General features: G+C 54.5%; 5 protein-coding genes across 6 annotated transcripts; 1 reads left to right on the top strand and 4 right to left on the bottom strand.

The window, feature by feature from the left end:
* Positions 1-1,750: 1,750 nt before the first annotated feature.
* Positions 1,751-3,374, bottom strand: LOC104335955 (group IIE secretory phospholipase A2). Its single transcript, XM_009941758.1, has 4 exons — positions 3,347-3,374; positions 3,098-3,245; positions 2,472-2,578; positions 1,751-1,893 (listed from the first exon to the last, which is right to left on the bottom strand). Exons 1-4 carry the CDS (start codon positions 3,372-3,374, stop codon positions 1,751-1,753), a joined length of 426 nt encoding a protein of 141 aa, XP_009940060.1.
* Positions 3,375-5,736: 2,362 nt separating this feature from the next.
* LOC142363347 (phospholipase A2, membrane associated-like) lies at positions 5,737-8,228 on the bottom strand. The gene is made up of 6 exons (XM_075437277.1): positions 8,189-8,228; positions 7,813-7,923; positions 7,300-7,356; positions 6,984-7,110; positions 6,369-6,475; positions 5,737-6,231 (listed from the first exon to the last, which is right to left on the bottom strand). The coding sequence occupies exons 1-6, from the start codon at positions 8,226-8,228 to the stop codon at positions 6,107-6,109; spliced, it is 567 nt and encodes a 188-aa protein (XP_075293392.1). The 3' UTR covers positions 5,737-6,106.
* LOC104335968 (basic phospholipase A2 homolog 2) lies at positions 8,122-9,565 on the bottom strand. Of its 2 annotated transcripts, none has more exons than XM_009941771.2 (5): positions 9,525-9,565; positions 9,064-9,116; positions 8,642-8,786; positions 8,430-8,536; positions 8,122-8,352 (listed from the first exon to the last, which is right to left on the bottom strand). In XM_009941771.2, exons 2-5 carry the CDS (start codon positions 9,101-9,103, stop codon positions 8,228-8,230), a joined length of 417 nt encoding a protein of 138 aa, XP_009940073.2. In that variant the 5' UTR covers positions 9,104-9,116; positions 9,525-9,565; the 3' UTR covers positions 8,122-8,227. The 2 variants fall into 2 exon arrangements, with proteins under 2 accessions (XP_009940073.2, XP_075293486.1); XM_075437371.1 differs by lacking the exon at positions 9,525-9,565 and adding an exon at positions 9,203-9,265.
* Positions 9,566-11,156: 1,591 nt separating this feature from the next.
* LOC104335954 (group IID secretory phospholipase A2) lies at positions 11,157-12,711 on the bottom strand. The gene is made up of 4 exons (XM_009941757.2): positions 12,641-12,711; positions 11,969-12,113; positions 11,603-11,709; positions 11,157-11,302 (listed from the first exon to the last, which is right to left on the bottom strand). The coding sequence occupies exons 1-4, from the start codon at positions 12,675-12,677 to the stop codon at positions 11,157-11,159; spliced, it is 435 nt and encodes a 144-aa protein (XP_009940059.2). The 5' UTR covers positions 12,678-12,711.
* Positions 12,712-15,794: 3,083 nt separating this feature from the next.
* UBXN10 (UBX domain protein 10) lies at positions 15,795-20,567 on the top strand. Its single transcript, XM_075437309.1, has 2 exons — positions 15,795-15,877; positions 17,585-20,567. The coding sequence occupies exon 2, from the start codon at positions 17,600-17,602 to the stop codon at positions 18,488-18,490; it is 891 nt and encodes a 296-aa protein (XP_075293424.1). The 5' UTR covers positions 15,795-15,877; positions 17,585-17,599; the 3' UTR covers positions 18,491-20,567.
* Positions 20,568-20,685: the final 118 nt, after the last annotated feature.

Below are 20,685 nucleotides of genomic sequence, written 5' to 3'. Positions count from 1 at the left end.
ACGGAGCCAGTTTGCGGGCACAAACCTCAGAGGGCAGCATCGGCTTCATTGACGCTGTCCCACCTCTCTGCTCTCGTCCCAAAGCCCTTCGGTGGCATCAGAACAGAAGAGGAGAAACAAGTCTTTTGGAGTTCCAAAGATACCCCATTTGCTGTCGGAAGCATGAGGAAGGGGTAGGGACATTGCTCCTGATGAAATGCTTGATGGAGTCTGGCAGGAGTGCTTGACACTGAAGTGAGGGACCTGGGTGTGCTGGTGGAGGACAGGTTGACCATGAGCCAGCAGCGTGCCCTGGTTGCCAGGAAGGCCAGTGGTGTCCTGGGGTGCATCAAGAGGAGTGTGGCCAGCAGGTTGAGGGAGGTTCTCCTCCCCCTCTACTCTGCCCTAGTGAGGCCCCATCTGCAGTGCTGTGTCCAGTTCTGGGCTCCGCAGTTCAAGAAAGATGAGGAGCTACTGGAGAGAGCCCAGTGGAGGGCTACGAGGATGAGGAGGGGACTGGAGCATCTCTTCTATGAGGAGAGGCTGAGGGAGCTGGGCTTGTTCAGCCTGGAGAAGAGAAGGCTGAGAGGGGACCTTAGAAATGCCTCTAAATATCTGCAGGGTGGGTGTCAGGAGGACGGGGCCAGACTCTGTTCAGGGGTGCCCAGCGACAGGACAAGGGGCAAGGGGCACAAACTGAAGCAGAGGAAGCTCCAGCTGAACCCGAGGAAGAACTTCTTCCCTCTGAGGGCGATGGAGCCCTGGCCCAGGCTGCCCAGGGAGGCTGTGGAGTCTCCTTCTCTGGAGATATTCCAGCCCCACCTGGCCGCGGTGCTGTGCAGCCTGCTGTGGGTGACCCTGCTTGGGCAGGGGGTTGGGCTGGGTGACCCACAGAGGGCCCTGCCAACCCCCACCGTGCTGGGATTCTGTGAAACTCAAAGAAAATCCCCTTTTAAAACTCTTTTATTGTAGGACCCCCACTCTGCAGGTGTGCAGACACGTCTCCGGAGAAGGCGTTACACCGCAGGTGCTTCCGTGGAGGGCTGGGTGTGAGGGGCAGCCGGCCCTGGCTCGTTAGGGCTGATTGCAGCTGTGGTGAGGGACGGGGGCTGCGGCCTGCAGCGGGGGCCTGCCCGGCTGCTTCCAGCCCCACCAGGACTTGTGGAGATGGGGTGCAAGAAAGAGCCACCCCAAACCCCTGAGACCACCACCACCACACTCCCCCATGGCTTTGGTGAGTATTAATTGCTTAAATCATCGTTAGGAGCGCGTCGGGATTGTGTTGTGGCCAAGCTCCCTGAGGGGAGCAGGGTTTGGAGCCTGGGTTGGGGTGCAGTAGTCCCTCACTGTTGGTCATTTTTTTTCTCCAAAGGTCTTAAGATTTACTGTTTGGCTGCTAAAATGTCACTTCTGGGAAATGTTTTTTTAAGAAAAAGATGCAAAACTGTGTGTATGCATAAATATTTACCTCAGAAAATCAGCCGTGAAGCGCCATGCAGTTTACCACCCCTTCCACCATCGATTCCCAAAACACAAACACTGGGCGTGCTTTAGTAGTTGCCTTTGAAAATTTATTTTTAGTTGGAGGGATTCCCTTGTTTTTATGATTTATTTGATTGCGGGGAGCGGGCTTTCCCTGTGCACTGGCTCAGGGGAAAGGTGCCGGATGTCTTTTTGGTGCAGCAGGGCCGGGCCGTGCCCCGCCTGGCGGCAGGGACAGCAAAACCGCCACGATTTAGGTGGTTTCCATCAGGTTTTGAGCCCGACCAGGCTAGCAGGAGGGAGTTGAGCCCTTGCACAGACTGTTGAGGTAATTCTTGTAGGAGTTGTTGTAGGTCTTGGCCGCCCGCTGGAAGCACTCTGCCGCCCGCTTGTCGCATTCGCAGGTCTGCTTTTGGCATGAAGTCCCGGATTCTGGAAGGAAATTTGGGGGGGATGGAGTCAGGCGAAGGGGGTGAGAGTCAGGGGATGTCTGCTGGACCATCCCCGCGGCGTACGCAGCCCCCCGCGTTCAGTCTGAGGTGCTTCAGGTAGTCCTCCTCTTACCTCTGGCTAGGAACCACGCATGGCCCTGGAGGGACCATTCAGTTTACTGGGTATACCTGCATATGTATAGATGTTTGCTTTCATCATAGGGAGTGCTTAGTTTTGATCCACTCACCCAGAAACAGCAGCATTTGCTCTGGGGAAATCGGGGCAGCAGTGCCAGGTCCCCATCCAAGACGGAAGGGTCACCTCGAGCCCTCAATATTTGGCCTCTACAGGAGGGCAAGTCCCCTCCTTTGGGAGGTCCCCAAGCACTAAACTTCACTGTAGTCCTAGCAAAGAAATGTTTGCCCTATTCCTGGCACTTTTCCCTCATTTCCACCCCCTTCCCAGCAAGTGGTTTCCAAGCCAGGATGGTCTAAAGGACATCTCGGAAGAGAAGTCCCTGAAAAGCGAGGATGGTTGTGCCTTCTCCCTCAAGGCTTTGACCCCGCGCCCTCTCTTACCGCAGGTTATCCGGCTGCTCTGGATGGAGTATTTGTACGTGACCAGCTTGGGGCTGCAGCTAGAGGAAGCCAGCTTCTTGTAGCAGCAGTCGTGGGCATGGCAGCACCTGGGAGCACAAGAGCTGCGGTCAGGGCAGGGTGGGGATGGTACCGCGGTGGGGAGCGTCTGGTGGTGCGCAGTCCCCCTGAGACACGGCTTGCATCCGTGCCCGTGTTAGGCGCAACAGTTGTGCAGCGGCCCTGTTCTCCTCGGCATCGCCCATGCTGCGGGGGCGAGGGAGGGGGACTTTCTGGCATCTTCAGCACAGCTCTTTAATTGCTTTCTCTGCTGCCGGCTTTGCAGAACACCAAATGGCTGCTTTCAGTTAGCTTAACTTAGGTGGTACTTGGATCCTGATGTATTTCTGCCTAACACTGCAAAGGCAGAAGAAACACCGATGCGCACCCTTCCCATCAGCTACTGCTACTAAGGGACATTTAAAGAGGTGTTAAGGATGAGCAAAGATTTTTGCCTTGCGATCTCAGCTCCCAGAAACAGAGGCTAGCATTCCTCTCACCGTACCCAGGGAGAGGGAGGCGAGGAGGGCTGGGGGCACCCACCCGGCCTTCACCAGGTCACAACTTACCAGTCAGTCGCATCCACCGGCTGTTTGGATCCACTCAAGCCGCAGTAGCAGCCATAACCATTGTAGGACAGTGGCGATTTCCCAGTCTTCTGCTTAATCATTGAACTGAACTGAACCAAGCTGCAGTCGGTGGGAGCCAGCCCTGCCACTGGAGACAGGGGGTTAGGAGCACTGGGAAAAGCAACCTCCCATCCCACCCCTCCGTAGCAAACCCAAGCATTTTCACCCTCCCCAAAAGGGGGTACTCACGGCAGAGGAGCAGCAAGAAGAGCTTCATGGCTGGCAGTGGCAGCTCTGGGGTTTGGGTGATCCTGAGGTGCTGCTGACTGCACCTTTTATAGCCACCGTGTACCCGCTCATCAGGGCCCCTCCTTTGGAGAACCCAAAGTGGGCAAATATTGACAATTCTCACCATATTGGTCCCGGCTGCAGGATGCCCTGCGCTGGGGGGGACTGGGATGAGTGGGGCAGACAGGGGTTGAGTTTGTGCGTGGTGCTGGGTATCTCAGCATCCCTGTGCCCCCCTGAACAAAACGGGAAAACTTGAGGGAGAACAGGAACCACTTTGTTCCTGGCTGACTATTAGTTTTTTGGTGTCTTGGTTACAAAATGCCATTCTGTATCTTATTGTTTCCACCACGACTTACCTGAGCAAGGAGAAAATTCAGCCAGCGCAAGGCATCCTCCGCTTCTGGCTTACCAAAGCATGTGAGATGCAGCGCTGTGAGAGGAACCTTCTGGTGCTCCTCCGCTACAGGCTGCAGCCAAGGGCAGGGGTGACTATGCAGGTTTTCTTGTCAGTGCCCAGGTGCTCCCTGCCTATGGGGATGCTCCATCAGTTTCCCCGTGTGCACTGTGTGCAGTCTTGCTCTAAAACCATCGCACAAGGTGTCTGGTTCACCTTTACATAGACAGAAAATAAGGCAAGCAGCAGGGTAAGGGAAAAAAAAAATGCGAGTGGGGTATAACGGAAGGGTAGAACAAGAGGACGGTTATGTCATTTGCCTGGAGAGAATCTGTAATTAAATAGGTCATGCTGAACAGTCATTTTAGCAGTTCTCTTCTGGCAGAGATTGCAGGTGCGTAGTGCTCTGCGCCGCTTTGCGAGAAACCCTGGCATTGCCAGGCACCGACCCAGGGGAAGGAAATCCCCGCCATCACGGGTAGGGAAACTGAGTCAGGGAACAAGGATGTGACTTGCGTGGAAACCGGAGAGATGGTGAGAAAAGGGAACTCAGGTCAGGGCCTCAGCAAAACCTCTTCCCCCATCTGGCACATGCCCTTTGCCTCATCAACTCTCCAGGCCAATTGAAGTAGACCCCTGGGACAGCAGCGAGTTAGTTAGCTGAGCCGGGGCTTGCCATAATTCCAGATTTTCTGAGCACACAGCCTGTTTTTATCACTGGGGAAAAAGGTATTTTTTTGTGCATCAAACTGGCTGAGCGTCCGGGTGAAAGACCCTCTCCCCCAACTCCTCTACCCGCAGCAGGTTTGCGGTAGCCCCTCTGCAATTGTGAAATAACACACCCCGGGGCCAGATCCACATCCCCTAGGAGGATGTGGGGTTTGTTTCTGTTTCCCGGTATGCAAAGCACAACTTTTGCAGCCCAGTTTATTGGAAGGTACCAAGGGAGTGCAGTATCTGAGCCAACACATCAGCACTTGGAACTCTGTATGAAAGGATCTGTACAGCCAGGTGTCCAAGCAGGAAAATACATAGATAGTTAAAATTCACCCAGAATTTAAACAGGGAGAGTGTTTTTCAGCTCATCCTGGCCTGCAATCTGTCTGCGTAATCGCCCCTCTCCCACCTTGGCGAGGGTTTGGTCCCTGATGCAAACAGCAGCTGTCGGGCGAAGGGCTGCCCACTCCTTCCTCATCGCCCCCAGGACTAAACACGGCTGCATGAGGAGGGTGGTAGAGCTGGATGCCTGGGTTACAGCCGGAGGGAAGCGTTTCTGATTTAAGGGGTATTTCCTGGTGCCGTTCGCTTCAGCTCTGGGGCAAGCCAGGGTGGGAATTACAGCTGCGCATCAGAGCCCGGGGAAATAGCGTTTCGTTGCTGTTTCTGTGGCTGCATTTCATTGCTGAGCCCCACGGGGGGTCTGCAGTGCAGAGACCTCCCAGGGGGTCAACCCTGCTGAACTGGTCTGCAGGGCAGAAATCCTGCGCCGTGGGGGTGCTACAGAGGTTGGGGGGGAAGCAGCCACTGCCTTCAGCTTCCTTTTCCTAGGGGATGTGCTGAGGGTTGTTGCAGAATTGGGCCAAAACATTCTTTTCTGGTGAGAAATCTGTTTTGTTCTGTACTGACTGTGAGGCAAGAGCGAGCTCCCGGCCACCCCGCTGCAGCAAAGTTTGCCAGCACCCGGCCCTCCCACAGCATCACACCCGCCCGCAGCCCTTTGCACCACCTTTGATTTCTCTGTCTTGGAGCAATTGCAAATTTTCAGAGCCTGAAGGCTCGGGGCTAAGCGGGGGTAAGTTCAGGGGTGCAGTTGTGTGTTGGCATCATTTTTTTTCCTGGGTATTTGAATGGGAAACCTAGCTAAGAGGTTAGCTTCTCCTCGCCGCCTGCGAGGGGTGGTCGCTGGGCTCGGCTGAGTGACGTCACACTGAGGCCCGATGTTTTGCGCTCTCTGGTTTTATTTTGGAGCAACAGAAGAGAATCTGCAGTGAAGCAAGAAGCAGAGGGAGCTGACAGGCTGCACGGGGAGCTCGAGCCAAGGGGAAATGAGTGTTGTGCAGAGGCTCGCGCTGGTTTCCGTCTTGCTGTTCGCAAGGACGAGGCGCAGGTGTCCACCCCTCCCTTGTTTTTCTGTGCTGAGACATTGCATCTGCGCTGCTCTCCCTCCTCGGATCCAGTGTATAATGATGCAACTTCACGAGAGGGTTGTTGTCCTTGTGTTGAAGCCAAAAAGCCCCGAGGAGGAGACCTGCCAGGATGGGGAAATGCTCCTACATCCCTTTTCTTACCAGATTGGAGGTGGTTTTGCAAAAAGCCCTTTTGCTTCAACACTGCCCGGCTCGTCCCCGGCACTTGCTGCGACGCCGGAACAGCCGCTGGCTGCGCAGCCGGCAGAACTGGGCTGCCCGATCGCATCGGCAGGCGCCTCTCTGGCACCAGGTCCCAGACCCTGCGGGGACCGGAGAGAAAGCACATCTGAGACCTTCTTTTAGGGACGATCCCTGGGGTGCTGCCCCAAAAAGGGCACCGCAAATGAGGGAGATGGTCAGGAGAAAGGCGTCCCGAACCGCGACTGCGGGGACTCACGGCAGGTGGGGATTCTTGCCCCGGGCACCGAGAGGGGCTGGATCGGTCCCACGCGGCACCGCCGCGCAGCCAGCCTGGCGTAGCAGCAGGCACGGCGCAGGCAGCACCTGCAGTGAGAAGGAGAGCCCGGCCTCAGCCGAAACGTGGCAGTGGCTGCTTCTAACCTACCTGAAACAGGCTCTGCAGGCAGGGTGGGGAAAGCCAGCAGCATTCGCATACTCCTCCAGCTCTGAATTGCCCTGGAGCTGCTCTTCCCTGTTCCCACACTAAGCCTCTTCTGTGCTTCCCCGCACAACCCCTGCCCAGCTCCGCCAGCCCTTGTGCATCCTGGCTTCGGGACTGTCCCTCTCCTCCAAGTGCCATCCCGTTGACTTCAGGCAGCTGTCGCTGGCACGACCCTACTGCCTGCCAGGCTGGAATGAGGGTTGAACGCTGCCTTGCTTTCCCCGCTTCCCTAAAACCTGTTCCCTTCTGTTGCTGCCCATTGCCTGGTCTGCATTTTGCAAAGCTTCAGAGGATGCTGCTGGGCTTGCTCACAAGCCCCAGCGTTACCCCGGGGCCAGCGTTAGCCCTCCCGGGGCCAGCGTTAGCCATCCTGGGCAGCATTGCTTGTACCAGTCCATTGACGTGCCGCTGCTGCCCTGTCCCGAGTAACAGGCTTGGGCAGTCAGATTTCCTACGGTGCTTCCCTCGAGTCCTGGTGCGAACGTGCGGGGGTGCTTCCCGTGAGCCGTGAACACACCTAGAGTGACCAGAAAACGGGATTTTTGCAAGTTATACGCAGAAATGAGGCCCAGGGAACCAGAGGGGAGAGGAGAGCTTTGCTGGGGGGCTCCCCATGGCATGCCCGGGGGGTTTGGGGATGCTTCCCGCATTGATGTGGAGTTGCAGCCTGACCCCCGTCCGTGCGTCAGGGAACGGCTGCACTTACTGCAGGCGGACAGCACCGCCAGTGTCAGCAGGACCTTCATCTTCCTCTCAGCGGGGCCTGGGAGGAGAAACAGGCGGCAGACTCAGCCAGGCAGTGTGGTCGGTCGACGGACACTGCTGTGCAAACCTTGTCCCTCTGAAAGCAGGTCAAATTGCCCCGAAATTCAGAGGGAGGAAGGCAGCCGTGCCCACTTGCATCTGTGTTGCTGCCTCTTGGCCAGATGCAAATGCTTTCTGCAGCTGTCCCACCACCCGCGCATCTCCCACCTCCCACCCCACCACTTTCGGCACCCAGGGCACGGCTTTGCAGCAGCAGTGCAGCCATCGCCCTGGGGCTGCAGCTTCCCAGCTGAGTTTGTATCTGAAAGCAAGGACACTTCATCTACCGGCGTGGAAAACAGCAGAAAGCAGCATGCCTGCTGCCTCCTCCCAGCATCCCCCCCGGATTTTCATTTCCGCAGCAGCAATGCAACCGCCCCACTGCAGCAGCAGGGCGAGGGTGGGAGTCGCTCACCGGGGGATCGCTCCGGCTCCGCGTCCTCGCTGCCAGCCCGTCCTCCCAGGGAGAGGCTGCCCTCCGTGTCCAGCCCGCAGGCTCTGAACTGGGAGTGCTGAAACGACTCGTCTGTCCCAAAAACACATTATGCTACGCCCCTTCCCTCGCCGGCCAAGCCTCCCTCTCCCCATGGGCTACAGCCCGGAGTGACGCAGGGGCCGAGACCGAGGTTTTGCAAAGTTTGGGGAGGATGACATTGAGTGTTTATGGGGATTTCTCTCTCTGCCCAGCAGCAGCTCACAGAGGACTGGAGTGGTTTAACGCATTTTTTATTTTCACATTGATTAAATTTACAGCAGCACTAACGTGGTCCGTGCAGGCAGGGGTGTCAGGCAATCCAGATGCGTGCTCTGGCCCCGCATCCCAGCTTCCATCACCGACACCAATGCCTGAGGTAGAAGCGGTAGCGTTTGCTGTAGCTCTTGATGCTTTGCTGGAGGCAGAGGGCCAGGCTGCGGTCGCACTCGCAGGAGAGCTGGGCGCACCAGGAGCCCTCTCCTGCAGGCAGAGGGAGGCCCATGGTCAGACCGGGCTTTCGGTGGGGCTGACACCCCCTTTGCCAGGGTCCTACTTACTGCAGGAGGGGCTGCCGTCGTGCCAGTCGTAGTGGTAGCCCTGCTTCTTGCCATTGCAGCCATAGATCAGGAGGTTGTCGTAGCAGGTATCATGCAGCTGGCAGCACCTGTATGGGAGCTCATGGGTTTGGGGTTTTTTCCCCCCCCTACCCCCAAGTTTGAAGCTGTGCAAGGATGTGTTCAGGCAGGGAGATTTTTGAGTGCGTGCTTACCTGTCCGTGTCATCCTTGGGCCGCCCTCTGCCCCCCACACCACAGTAGCAGCCGTAGGAGGAGTAATGCAGCAAGGCGTTTTTCCCCGTCACCTTCGTGATCATCTTGTGCAGCTCCCAGAGGCTCCCGTGAGCCGGGGACAAGCCTAGGGGGGGAAATCAGTGGGGCTCACACTGACACCCGGCTCCCCAGCAGCATCCCTGCACCCCTCCGGCCCCCAAACTGGTACCAGGCTGGTGATGTCTTACGAATGAGTAGGTGCGATGGAGAGGACACTTCTTCCCAGCTCGGTGCAGGAGAGTTGTTGCGTGTTTGGGAGAGGTGGTGATGGGGAGAGGTTGAGAAATCACCAGCCTGGCCCAGATTGCCAGGGATATAACTGCATGGAGAGCCATGGCATGGGTGGAAGCGAGGACACTTACCCCAGGCAAACAGCACAGCAAAGGCGAGGAGAGAGTTCATCTTCTTGACAGCCCTGGGAGAGGAAACCAAATCATTTCCCCATTCTATCAAGCACTTTTCTACTCCCCTCCTTGTTCTGGGGGCAGAGATGCTCCCCACCTCAGGGGTTAGGGGAGATGAGGGCGACGAGGATGGGCCCTTCGCCATCTCTTCGGCACAAAGCACTGCTGCGTTGGTGATCGGAAGCGATGGGAATCGGGTGGCAGAGGGGTGGGAAAAAGCAAAATGCAGGGAAAGGAAGAAAAGTCAAAGGAATGACCGGCCCTCAAGGGTTGCGCCCCGCCGCTCTGCTTCTGGGCTGGCATCTCAGATAGCCTCTCCTTTGCTCTTGCTTTCCTGGCATGGACCTCACTCTCTGTTCCACCGTGGCTTTTGGTTAAAGTAGGAAAGGGAGGGAAAGCGTTCCTTCATCCCCGCTTACCTCGGGAAAGCTGCTGCTTGCTTGCAGAGCCCTGCTGCTGGCAGGGCGTTCTTTATATAGGGTTTGCTCCCCGCTGTCGGATACTGGTTTTGCCCAAATCTTGCTGACTGGGCTTTTCTGCAAAGGAGAAGGCACCGTCCTTCCCCTTTACAGGAATGCTAGAAATCCCCCCAACGCCCCGGCTCCGTACCCCACGCACGGGGGCCGTCACTGGGCAACATGAGCAGGAAATGCAGTGACATTTCCAGCCCGAGGAGGAAGTCAACATGCTCTGCCCCTGGCTGGAGATGCCTGAGGACCTTTTTCTCCACCCTCCCCAGCACCACGGTGCCGTACCTGGCAGGGGAAATAATAGCTCTGATTCAGCTGTTACATCCCGGCAGCCGTGAACGAAGCGGGTTGGGGTTTTCAAGGGGTCGTACGGTTTGGGAGCTGTCCTTCGGCCACGCTGCAAAGGCAGTTCAGGGTGAGTTATTGGTTCTGGGAAAAGTATATAGGCAACAATAAAAGCATCCTTAAACGTGCAGTTCCCAGAAACAGAAACATGGGGTTATGCAGATACTGGATGGTTAAACGCTCGCCCACTGTGAGAAGAGAACGAAGCGAAATGGATGGTTTGGGATGAGTTAATGCAACTTCAGGTTGTTTATCTCTGTATGATTTTTCCACTTCTTCATTGCAACACCTATGCAGAACTCATCCCTTATGGAGAAACCATTTAGTCACCAACTTAACTGATCCCCTACATAAGCATCTGCCTTGGGATGGATGGGGCTTTGAAAACTTCTCTCCTCTACGGAAAACCATTCTTCAGCCTTAATTTTGGCCACCTAAGTGTCAGAAGAGAACCTCAAATCATCTCCCACATTTTCCCACTTCCATTATTCATGCAAAAATATCTTTTGGCTTTATCTTGCCTGCCCCTTAATGCACCGCTGAGTTTTAGCTCTGGGAGTGAGTTCAGCTAGCAGGAAGGGCTGTTGGGAGAAGCTAAAAAACCTGACTGCCATCAGGGCTCACCGCTGGGGGTTAACAAACCCCAGGGAGTTTTACTTGGTAGTATTTATTTTTCCCCATTCCTTGACGCAAAGTGCTTCTCCGTAGCAGAGATCCAGCAGCAGCAACATTGCTCTGCAGCAGGACAGACCTGATCAGGGAAGGAACAAATAACTGGCTGTGAATTACAGCTGCCATTGGACCTTTGGATTTTTTGGTCTGCTGTTGGGAACTTGAAAGTATTGGGGTGTCAGGCAGCTGGTGTGAGATGCAAAAGTGTTCCCCAAACTCGGCAGCCCAGATGCCACCATCGCACAGCCTCAATCTCAATGGCTCTTACAGAAAAACACTACGGAGAATAATTTTGAATACCTTTTATTCAATTATCTTTGCTGGGAAATGAAAACAAGAGAGAAAAGCAAGGAGGAAGGGACAAAAAAATAGAAGCTGATGTATCTTTCTGGGAACTGGGGGATCTCCATCCGTAATGTGTGAATGCCCTTCCCACCCTGAGCATCACCTTGTGGGGAGCCTTGATGGCTCCAGCTCTGTTCAGCCCCCATATTGGGCTTTTCTTGCTGTAGCAATGGGGAAAGCAAGTCAATATCTGCAAACTTGGGTGCAGATTTCTCCTCCTCAGCACTGCAGCTTACTTCCTTGGCATTTCAGCTTGAAATAGAAGCGGTAGGATTTATTGTAGGAATCCAAAGTGCTCGCGAAGCACGAAGCCACTGCCTTGTCGCACAGGCAGGTCTCTCTCTTGCACCAGCTCTGCTCGTTACCTGAGGGGAAGAAACACAGTGCTCTGCAGTGGCTTTTCCAGCTGGCATCTGTGATGGGGTGCCCTTGGAGCACCCCTGATGCCTGGAGCAGCCCAGGGGAAGCACATAAAGAATCGTGCTATGGTGCTCTTCCTCTCCAGCCTGCTCACATCCCTTGCAACACCTCCTATGTACACCCGACTGGGCGTCAGGCTGGTTTCATCCCCGAGGGAGATGCCCTCCCTGCTGTGGGGCTGGGGGGTCGTGGGGAGCAGAGCTGGTTCCCCACCTTCATGGGACCCCCCACTCAGCCATACTCACTGCAGACGATGTCTCCGTCGGTGACATCAAAGTAGTAGGGGGTTATCAGGGGTCTGCACTTGTCCTCTCGCAGCCTCCTGTAGCAGCAGTCGTGGGCAAGGCAGCACCTGTGGGACACACGGCCTCAAACCGCTGCCCCCAGCCCTCCCTCACCGCCCTTGGAAGGTAAAGGAAGGTCCAGCCTCAAATTTAAGGTGACCGGGAGGAGGGGATGACAAGGCAGCAGCAATACGTGGCTGGGTAACGGTGCAGAACCCCCTCTTGGAGCATGCCAGTGCCGGCAGGCTGCCAGCCAGGAGCTGCTTTAGGGACCCCCACGCACCCTGCACCAGGGCGGCGAGTGGCAATGCTTCTCCAGGTACTCACTGGTCAGTGGAGTCCACCGGGGTCCCTCTGCCCCCGATGCCGCAGAAACACCCGTACCAGCTGTAGGAGAGCAGGGCGCTTTTCCCTGTGGCTGACTTGATCATCCGCTCCAGCTCCAAAACACTGCCGCGAGCCAGCAGCAGCCCTGCGGAGGGACAGAGGGACAGGCTCATGCTGATGCGGAGCAAGGAGGCTGGCAGCATTCCCTGCACCTCGCACCGGGCAGAGGAACTAAATAAGTCTGGCGTTGCTAGAAATACATCCTTTCAGGCATGTGAACCATGAGAAGCCCCAAAAGCCCCCCTCAGGATTACACCTGGTTTCTGCAGATTCAGTCTGGCAGAAGATATTACTGCTCTCCATACAGGCTGTGCCACGCTTGTGTCCTGCAGACGGCAACGCCACATTGCCAGGATCAGCCGTGGGCTTGGCACAGGCAGGAAAGTGGGTGACGACAGGCTCCAGGGTCTCTTAAAATGGATACGGATCTGAGCATCCCAAAGCCTCACCATCACGAAGAACTCCAGGACTACAGCAGTGCTACACAAAGCATTAGAGAGAAACTGCAAAATCTAAGCAAAAACCTGAACTGTGCACAGACTCTGGGTTTGTACGTGTTTTTTGCCATGCAGACAAGATCCCAGTCTGGCCTGGTGAAACCCGGGCACTTACCGCAAGCCAAGAGCACGGCAAAGAGGAGATTCTTCATCCTCGGGCTGGCCCTGGGGGAGGAAATGGCAAAGGCAAGCGATGAGCAGCACCCCGGGGTAGGACAGACGCTGCCCTGTGCCCACACCAGGGGCACGGAGCCGGTCGGGTGCGCCCTGGCAGCACCGTGCGGTGACATCGGTGTCCCCGTGGATGTGCAGCGCTGGGAGGGCATCGCCGTGCCCGACCGCACACGGCTGACGCCCAGCAGGCCCTTCGACTCTGGTTTTGGGATGCGGCGCTGGGCAGGGATGTGTGCAGGGACACAGTGGTTGTCCTGCCCAGGGCTGATGGAGAAGCTCACCGTCTGCAGCCTCCCACCACCGCCCCCCAAGCTGCCTGATGAAATGAGAGGGCAATAAAATCCCCCCTCTCCTTACCCCGCCTGGACTTTGCAGCTCCGAGACTGCTGGCTTAGTGGGTTTGCTTTATATAGATGGCGGGGTCCACCCCCTCCTCTATCTGCGCTGACGGCAGTATTCAGCGCAGAGCTGGGCTCGCCGAGCAGCCCCTTGGTAAAGGAGAAGGTTCCCATCCTTCCCAAGAAACACTAGATTCCCCACAGCATTGTGACACCAGTGACAACGCTCCCTCTGTCACCTCACTGCTGCTCGTCGTCTGGGCAACAAAGCCGTCTCCATCTTGGGCCGACGCGGCCTCTGGATGAGGCCAGTTGAGATCTTGGCCGTGGTTTTAAATGCCGTGGAGTTCGGTGGCTGGAGAGACAGGACGGAAGCGGTTTATGCCCAGGAGGTGCAGAGCTGGCACCGCAGAGGTCGTTGCATCCTTGTTCCAGCTGCAGAGGCGGCACTTTGGCCTTGGTGTTATCCCAAAGCAGGTTTCTCTTGGGTTTTTCCCTTGCAATTGCCCCCTCAAATCCATGTCTGCATCCATATCTGGCCACGCCGAGCGGCAAGGGGAGGCAAAGGGACGATGGTGACTGCTGCGGTCTCATTTTGTGGGTCTGTAGTTCTCCTCTCCTGCCCTCAGGGCATGGGAGACTCCGGGACTGCGCGACCAAGGGGTCTGCGAAATTAAATCAGCAGCAGGGAAGGCTGGAGAGGCCATGGAAACCCAACTTGGAATGCTTTTTGAATACAGTTTATTTAATCACTATAACTGAGATATGATACAAAGACACAAGGGAGGCAGAAAACCGGAGGAGATAAGAAACAAAAGCTGCTATCTTCCCTTGAAACCGTGGGGCCGAGAGCAAACACACACACAAACTCCTCGTATCAGGCGCGCATGCAGGGCTCCACCCTCAGTAATTAACCACAATTCTAGGGAAGATTGGGGGGGATTGTGAGAACATGGCTCAGGGCTCTGTATTCATGAAGAAAATCCCTTCTTGAATTTCCTGGGAGCCGCCAAAGCTGCTCGCCGGAAGAGACGAGACGTCACCTCCCGGCTGCCCTCCGAGGCTGGCAGAGATGTCTGTCCCGGGGCTTTTCTTCCCTCTAACCTTTTATTTCCTGCTGCCAAGTGGAATAAAAAGCCATCCAAGCGTGATAAGGAAAGGATGGGTGCAACAGCTCGCCTGCCTCCCTACTCAGGCGTGCCGAGGGGCTTAACCACCTCGAAATGCCACGGTGCCAACCGATGGGCATCACGCTGATGGCCAGACCCCCTGCTTTCCCCACTGGACTTTTAAAACCGCGGCGTCCCTGATGATTAAGCATCCCCTTCCCATCTCATCCACAAAAAACTTTTGTTAGAGAAGATTTTCCCCACTGAGGTGTTCATTATCTGCACCGCTCGTGCTTGCGTGCTTTGGCGTTGCAGGTCCTTGCCCTTCGGGGCAGGTTTGCTGCTGATGGGGAAAGCCGGCCCCGATCTCCTGAGTTTTTGCTGTGGAGTTTGGCTAAACCTGCGTGAAAGGCACCGACCAGGGGCCGAAACAGAGACCAGAGGGCTGCAATCACGCAGACTGGGGATCCACAGGTGGATTTAACCAAATCCCCTCATTTTACGCCCTCCCTCCCTGCGGAGTATCTGAGGAGAGTGAGCACGCGAAGCTAAACCCTCTCTTCAATCGAGCCAGAAACCCGAGGGCTTAAAAACCACCCGTGGAAGTGATGATCTCGTTGGAAATACGGAACTTTGGGGGTATCGACCCGCGGGTCTGTTTGCTCAGGGCCTTACTGAAATGTCAATACGCCCGCAGCTTTGATCTGCCAAGCACGTGTCCTCGGTGCGGTATCGCTGAACATCCCGTGGATGGGACGAGCTGATAGGCAACGGTTTTCTTACTTTTTTAGCGCGTGGGTATGCCTTGATCTTCCCCTGTCCTCAGGGTGGAGATTCCCCATTTGATGGTAGATAAGTTATCTTAATTATTGCTTGTTTCTTGCTGCCTTTGGTGGGCATCTGTTAGCGGGAGAAGCATCTGGTTAACTAGAAGCGGGTTTGAACAGGGATTAACGGGGAGAGATGGAAACGCCAGCGTTCCGGCGCCTGGTCCCACAGCGAAGGCGGGTCGCTCCCAGCCCGGGCGGTGGGGACTCCCCCCCTGGAGTGGGTGCCCGGCTGGCATCTTGGTTGCAAAGTGTCATTTTTTTAAAGGCGTTCTCATCGAAACTGAACGCTTTGGTGTTTATTTGTCCAGTTTTGTTCAGTGATCGCTCAGGTCAAGCGGTTTAATCGCATTGCCGTGAAACTCCTGTCATGGGGGGGTTAAAACCGACTCCCATTGCTCCCCTCCTGCTGCGTTTGCTGACGAGAGGGCATTATACACCGTATTTTTAAACTTTCAGGATTTAAAAAGAAAAATTCCATTTTCTTTTGGAATTATTTTGGAAAATTGCCATTCGAGCGGGGTGCGGACGGCGCGGTTCGGCTCTGGGTGGGGTGGGGGAAACGAGGGCTCCTGCGGGAGGGACAGGGCCGACCCCGGCGTTGCGCTCAGCTACAGGGTCTGGGACCGCTGCCCGGGACAGGGCCCGCTGCGGCCGAGGCCCAGTCCCCGCGCAGAGCCCGCACGGCAGCCCAGGCCCGGCGCTCCCAGCCGTACCGCCCGCTCCCCGGCCCGGTTACGGTACCCAAGCAGCAACATGGCGGCTGGAGGACCGCGGCGGGCGGCGCTCCAGCCAACTCCTCTCTGTGGTTGCGGGGCGGGGCCTAGCGAGAGACCGGAAGTGGGGCGGTCGCCGTGGCAACGCGGCTGTGTTTGCCGGCGGGGCGGGAGGCCCGAGGCGGCAGGTGAGGGGCGGCGGGCCCGGGGCGTAGGGTCCGGGGCCTGGTTGGGGGGTTGTGGAGATGGGTTACAGGGCTGGGGCCTGGCCGGGGGGCTGTGGAGATGGGTTACAGGGCCGGGGCCTGGCTGCGGGGCCGGGCCTATGCTGTGAGGCCAGGACTAGGCTTAGTTGTGGGGCTGAGGGCTCTGCTGGAAGCTGGGCAATGCTGTGGGGCTGGGACTGTGCTGTAGGACCAGGTGCTGGGGTCACCATGTTAGGGCTCCCTGACTGCAGTTCCTCATCCCAGCCCCTCAGCCAGGCACCCGAACATAAAACACACTGTATTTAAAACAGCTCCTCACGCAAAACGTCTACTATGCACTGTGGTGAAGCAGTACAGGCCCTTGCTCAGGAGGTTCCTGGCGTGGCTTCAGGCAGGTTCATTGGTTTGGGGTTTTTGTTCTTTGAACTGGCAGTATAACTGCTGATATCTGGCAAGTGCTCCAATGCGCTCAGGGGGTTCCTCTTCAGAGGATGCGGAACTACAGCTTGTTGCCTTGGAGTGTATTTGTTGGAGGCCGTACACAAAAGGCACCCTCCCCCTCCCCCAGGCTCCAAGGACACTCTGATGTGTGACTTGGGTGGTGTGTCCCTGTCTGTAGCTCTGCTCGAGGCTTACTGAAGGACAGATCTCTCTGTCCCCCAGCAGCTCCGTACTGGTGCTGGTTGGGGCGTGCCTGTGTGCTGGGGCTCTGCCTTGGCTTTGCTCAGCACTGGCTTGCTGAGCGCTTCCATTGCACTGCGGAGGAGGAGAAACCAAGCGTTAAATAACACATCGCTGGCAAAAGGTTGTGTAACAACCACAGTGGCTGTTCCCTTCTCTTTGTTTGTTTGTTGTGGGGTGATGAGCAGCAGGCGAGTCTGACTTTATCATTACTGGAGAATAACAGGCAATCAAAGTTGAAACTTTTTTTACCCCCTTACAAATCCTGCTATGCAAACCACAGAAGAGGAAGAGGAGGTGTGTGACCCTGTCGCACTTCTGCAAAATGCTGTTGTGAAGTTGTGGCCAGATTGTCTGGGCTTTTGGATGTCTTTGTCCTGGTAAAGCATGAGTGGTCTGAGTGCAGCTGAAGTTGGGGAACACACAGCAGAATGGGGCTTCATCTTTAACAGGGAGTTGATATCGATCTCTGTTAAGCAGCTTTTGGTCACGGGAGGAGTCAGAATGGGTTTCTCTGTGTTGAACCAGACTTATTTGATCTCAAAGGTCTTCTGAGATTTTTAAAAAGTGAAATGCGGTCAGTCTTACCTGAAAGTCCGCAATGAGAAATTAATCTGTCACTGCAGGAACAGCGAAAAGGCCAGATCTATGCTTTGAAGTTCACTCATGTCCCATTTTCACTGAGTTTCCAGCTTCAGAAAAAAAATGTTTCTGTTCTTTCCATCATAAAGTTTCTGTAAGTTGGGAAGGGCACAACTTCCCGATGCTCTGGGTCAACTTTAAACAATCCCTGACAAAGCCAGCAGCTATAAATGCTCATATCCGACTGCCTCTGACTCAGCCGTTACTGAACCGTAGGATTGCTGCCTGCCTACACAGTGATGCACGAGATTTATTGCTATTATTAGCTGACATGCTGCACAAAAGTGGGAGCTATAGGGACATTACGCTCTCCAGAAGCTTCCTGGCCAATTCCTGTAACTTCTCCCTCTGCAACCCTGTCCGCAGGTGCCCTGAGAAGCAATGGCCACAGTGGCTTTCCTGAACTTAGCACCATCTCACTGCTACTTCCCTTCAAGCACAACAGCCATTTTCCTGTGGACAAACGCCGTCAACATGCACGTCACCAGGCCAAAATCTGCCAAGGGACGCACGAGGCCAAGCTTCAATTACTCTCAGAGCGTGGAAGCCTGTCCTTGCCGAGTGCCACCTGCCCCGCCACCAGCAGCTCCCCACAAATTAGTGAACAGCCGGAGAGCATCGTCCAGAAAACTGGCATTCCCATCCGGCCAGGTGTCTCCCAAGGAAATCCCAGAGCTCCTGCAGCAAGTGCCTTTGAGGACCTCCTCTTCCCTGAACAAGTACAGGGTGCTCCCCTCCATCGGCCAGAAGGGCGTGGGGAGCGGGGCTGTGGAAGCGGTAGCCGAACAGACCGACCGGCTGAAAGTGAGGGGGGCGGAGGAGGACGCTCAGAAAACCAAAACTCTTTCTGGAGAACAAGGATCTGCCAGCGTATTGTTGGAAAGCGACGTCCCTGATGCAGAAGGCTCACACGCGCAGAGCCCTCCTGAAAAGCCAGGAAGGAAAATGGGACAAGAGAGCCCTTCGACAACGACTTTAAGTTTGGAAAACTTGGAAAAGCCGCCAAAAGAAGAGTCGCACTTGCTGCTCGCTATTCGATCTCCCTCTGGTCAGAGATTTGAACATCATTTCAAGCCCACCGACAGTCTCCAGATGGTCCTTGCTGTGGCAGAACAGAAAATGTCGGCCAAATACAAACACTGCAGTGTTGAAACGATGGAGGTGCCCCGAAGGAGTTTCTCTGACCTCACGAGGTCCATCCACGAATGTGGGATTCTCCACAAGTCCGTGCTGTGCATCCAACAGGAAGAGCAGCATGATGCGGATCTTTAGGCGTGCAGAGACACCGCCACGCCGCCGTGGGTTGTTCTGCTGAGCGGGATGTATTACTTCTTCCAAAAAACTGACATTCTGATGTTTCCTGGGCCGCCTCCTACTTATTCATCTTGTCATCTTCCAAGAATTCCCCTTGAAGCCGACTTGTGTCTATGTGTATTGCAGGTGCAGTACGTGCTACGTAGATAGCTGCTTTTTTCACGTGTGCCATCACAAATTGCTTCCTGAGCACCACCAACTTTTGGCCTTTTGGGTTTTTTTTTTGAAATTGCTGATGTTCTGCGAAGACTGACGTTTCCAAGACCTCTCCCCTTGTGCTTTTCCACATTTCAGGAAGGTACCGCTTCCCAGAGCGGATCTGGAATCAGAGCTACCTGTTTGGGAAGGTAGAAACAGAACTGTTTTACTCTGGAGGACCATCTTCAGCAGGTTATCATCATCCTAACATCTTCTCAAGAGTGACTGAAAAGGAGATCAAACCTGAAAACCATCTGGAAAGAACAGTAATATCATGTTAACCCGAGAGGGCTCGGCTCTTTCTGGATAACCTCAGTGCAGCTTTTAAGAGTGTGACCACATCACTGTTTTAAGAACAAATATTTATTATTTTGGCTGTACTGGTGAGCGGCAGGATTTTCTACTTATTTTTCCTTTTCTCATTCAACTCGCGTGATCCATAGATAAGAATAGTTGGATAGTTAAGCTGGGATGTTACCAAACACTTTTACACTGAAATGAGTCAGTCCGAGAAAGCAAGTGCTGCTTTCAGAATTCTTAAATAAGAATTTATAAGAATATAAATAAAAATATATTAATTGGATGTGACTGAGGAATTGGCTCAGGCAGTAGACTGTATTTTACTAAACCGTCATTAAAAATGGCTGGTAGGGTAACTTGGCAGGTTTTATATAGACACTATGTGCTTGTGCTAAAAAAAAAAAGATGTAGGTTGGAAATTCTTATGGTTCAAAGGCAATAATTCAATCTACTCAAAAAGTGGACCATTTGCCATGCTAGTTTAAATATTTTGAGGTGAACCAAACAGTTTTTAACGTCAGTGTAATTGCCAAACCAACTCGGAACAGTACTAGTAGTGGATGGCTGATCCTGGTGTTGACCGAGCGTAGCATCTCCTTCTAAAGCACGTCTTGGGGGTCCAGCACCTTTACAAAAACAGCACCTGATGAAATGGTGTTACATGCTACTGCGGGCGAAGGTAATTGCACAGTAGCAGTCCCTGTCTTCAGGGAGACCAGGATATCAAAACATACGGGCGCTTTTAATCAGACCTCAGTGGGGAGCACAGTATTTTGCTTAGTTCCAGGACAGGAACCATTTTCTGTGTTTCAGTCAGCATTAAGTGATTTTGTGTATGCTGTTACTCCTAAGCTTCAGAGTGTTTTCATACTGTGTGGTAGGACAACCAATAAAACCTTCTAGGTGGAAACTTGAAGTTAAAATGATTTCTGTGAACTGGAGGTTTAGCCATCACCATCTCCTCTTAAACAAGAAATGCCGTTATTTTGACAGCAAATGTCTTGGGGACTGCCCAAACCAGTCTTTGGCTGGTCAGCTGCCGCCCACACCATCTTGCCTGTGCCTTCCCACTTTGTATCTCTGCGCTGTATTAAATACAGGGTCCCAGCAAAGAAGGAAACCCCTTGCATCAGTGACTGTCCGCTGCTAACCACAGAGACACGGTGACTGCCACGCAGCTCTGAGAGCGTACAGGGGCTGAAGCTTTAACCAACAGCAGAACAAAAGTAACCTGGATCACAGTGGCCAGCACTTCTCATGCTGGAGGATATTCCTCCCGAGTATCTCCATCTAAGATACAGCTGAATGAAGAGAGCTTAGTTCTTTGACTCATGCAGGCTACAGCCATCTCCAAAGATGTGCACTTTAATTATTTCCTTTTCTAAAAACCACATCAAGTCTTGATCTGTGCAAGCACAGTGCAGGGAAGACACCTCCTTTCTCTCCCCGTTCTCCTTCTCTTCCCTTCCAAAGTCTCACAGTGTGCATGCAGGGGAGTTCTTAGCAGCAATTGCTCAGTCCAGCACAAGAAACACTATGGGGGGAAGAACAGTATTTATCTGACCTCACTTACTGTGCGGTATCATTTAACGAGCTTCCTTGTGGAAACTCTTAAAAAGAATTTCAGAATTTCAGCATTAAATCAGGTGAAGTTC

The sequence above is a fragment of the Opisthocomus hoazin genome, chromosome 16 (assembly GCF_030867145.1).
Source record: "Opisthocomus hoazin isolate bOpiHoa1 chromosome 16, bOpiHoa1.hap1, whole genome shotgun sequence".
NCBI lineage: Eukaryota > Metazoa > Chordata > Aves > Opisthocomiformes > Opisthocomidae > Opisthocomus > Opisthocomus hoazin.
Note: the sequence above shows the minus strand (reverse complement) of the source record. Positions and strands in the feature narration are given on the sequence as shown.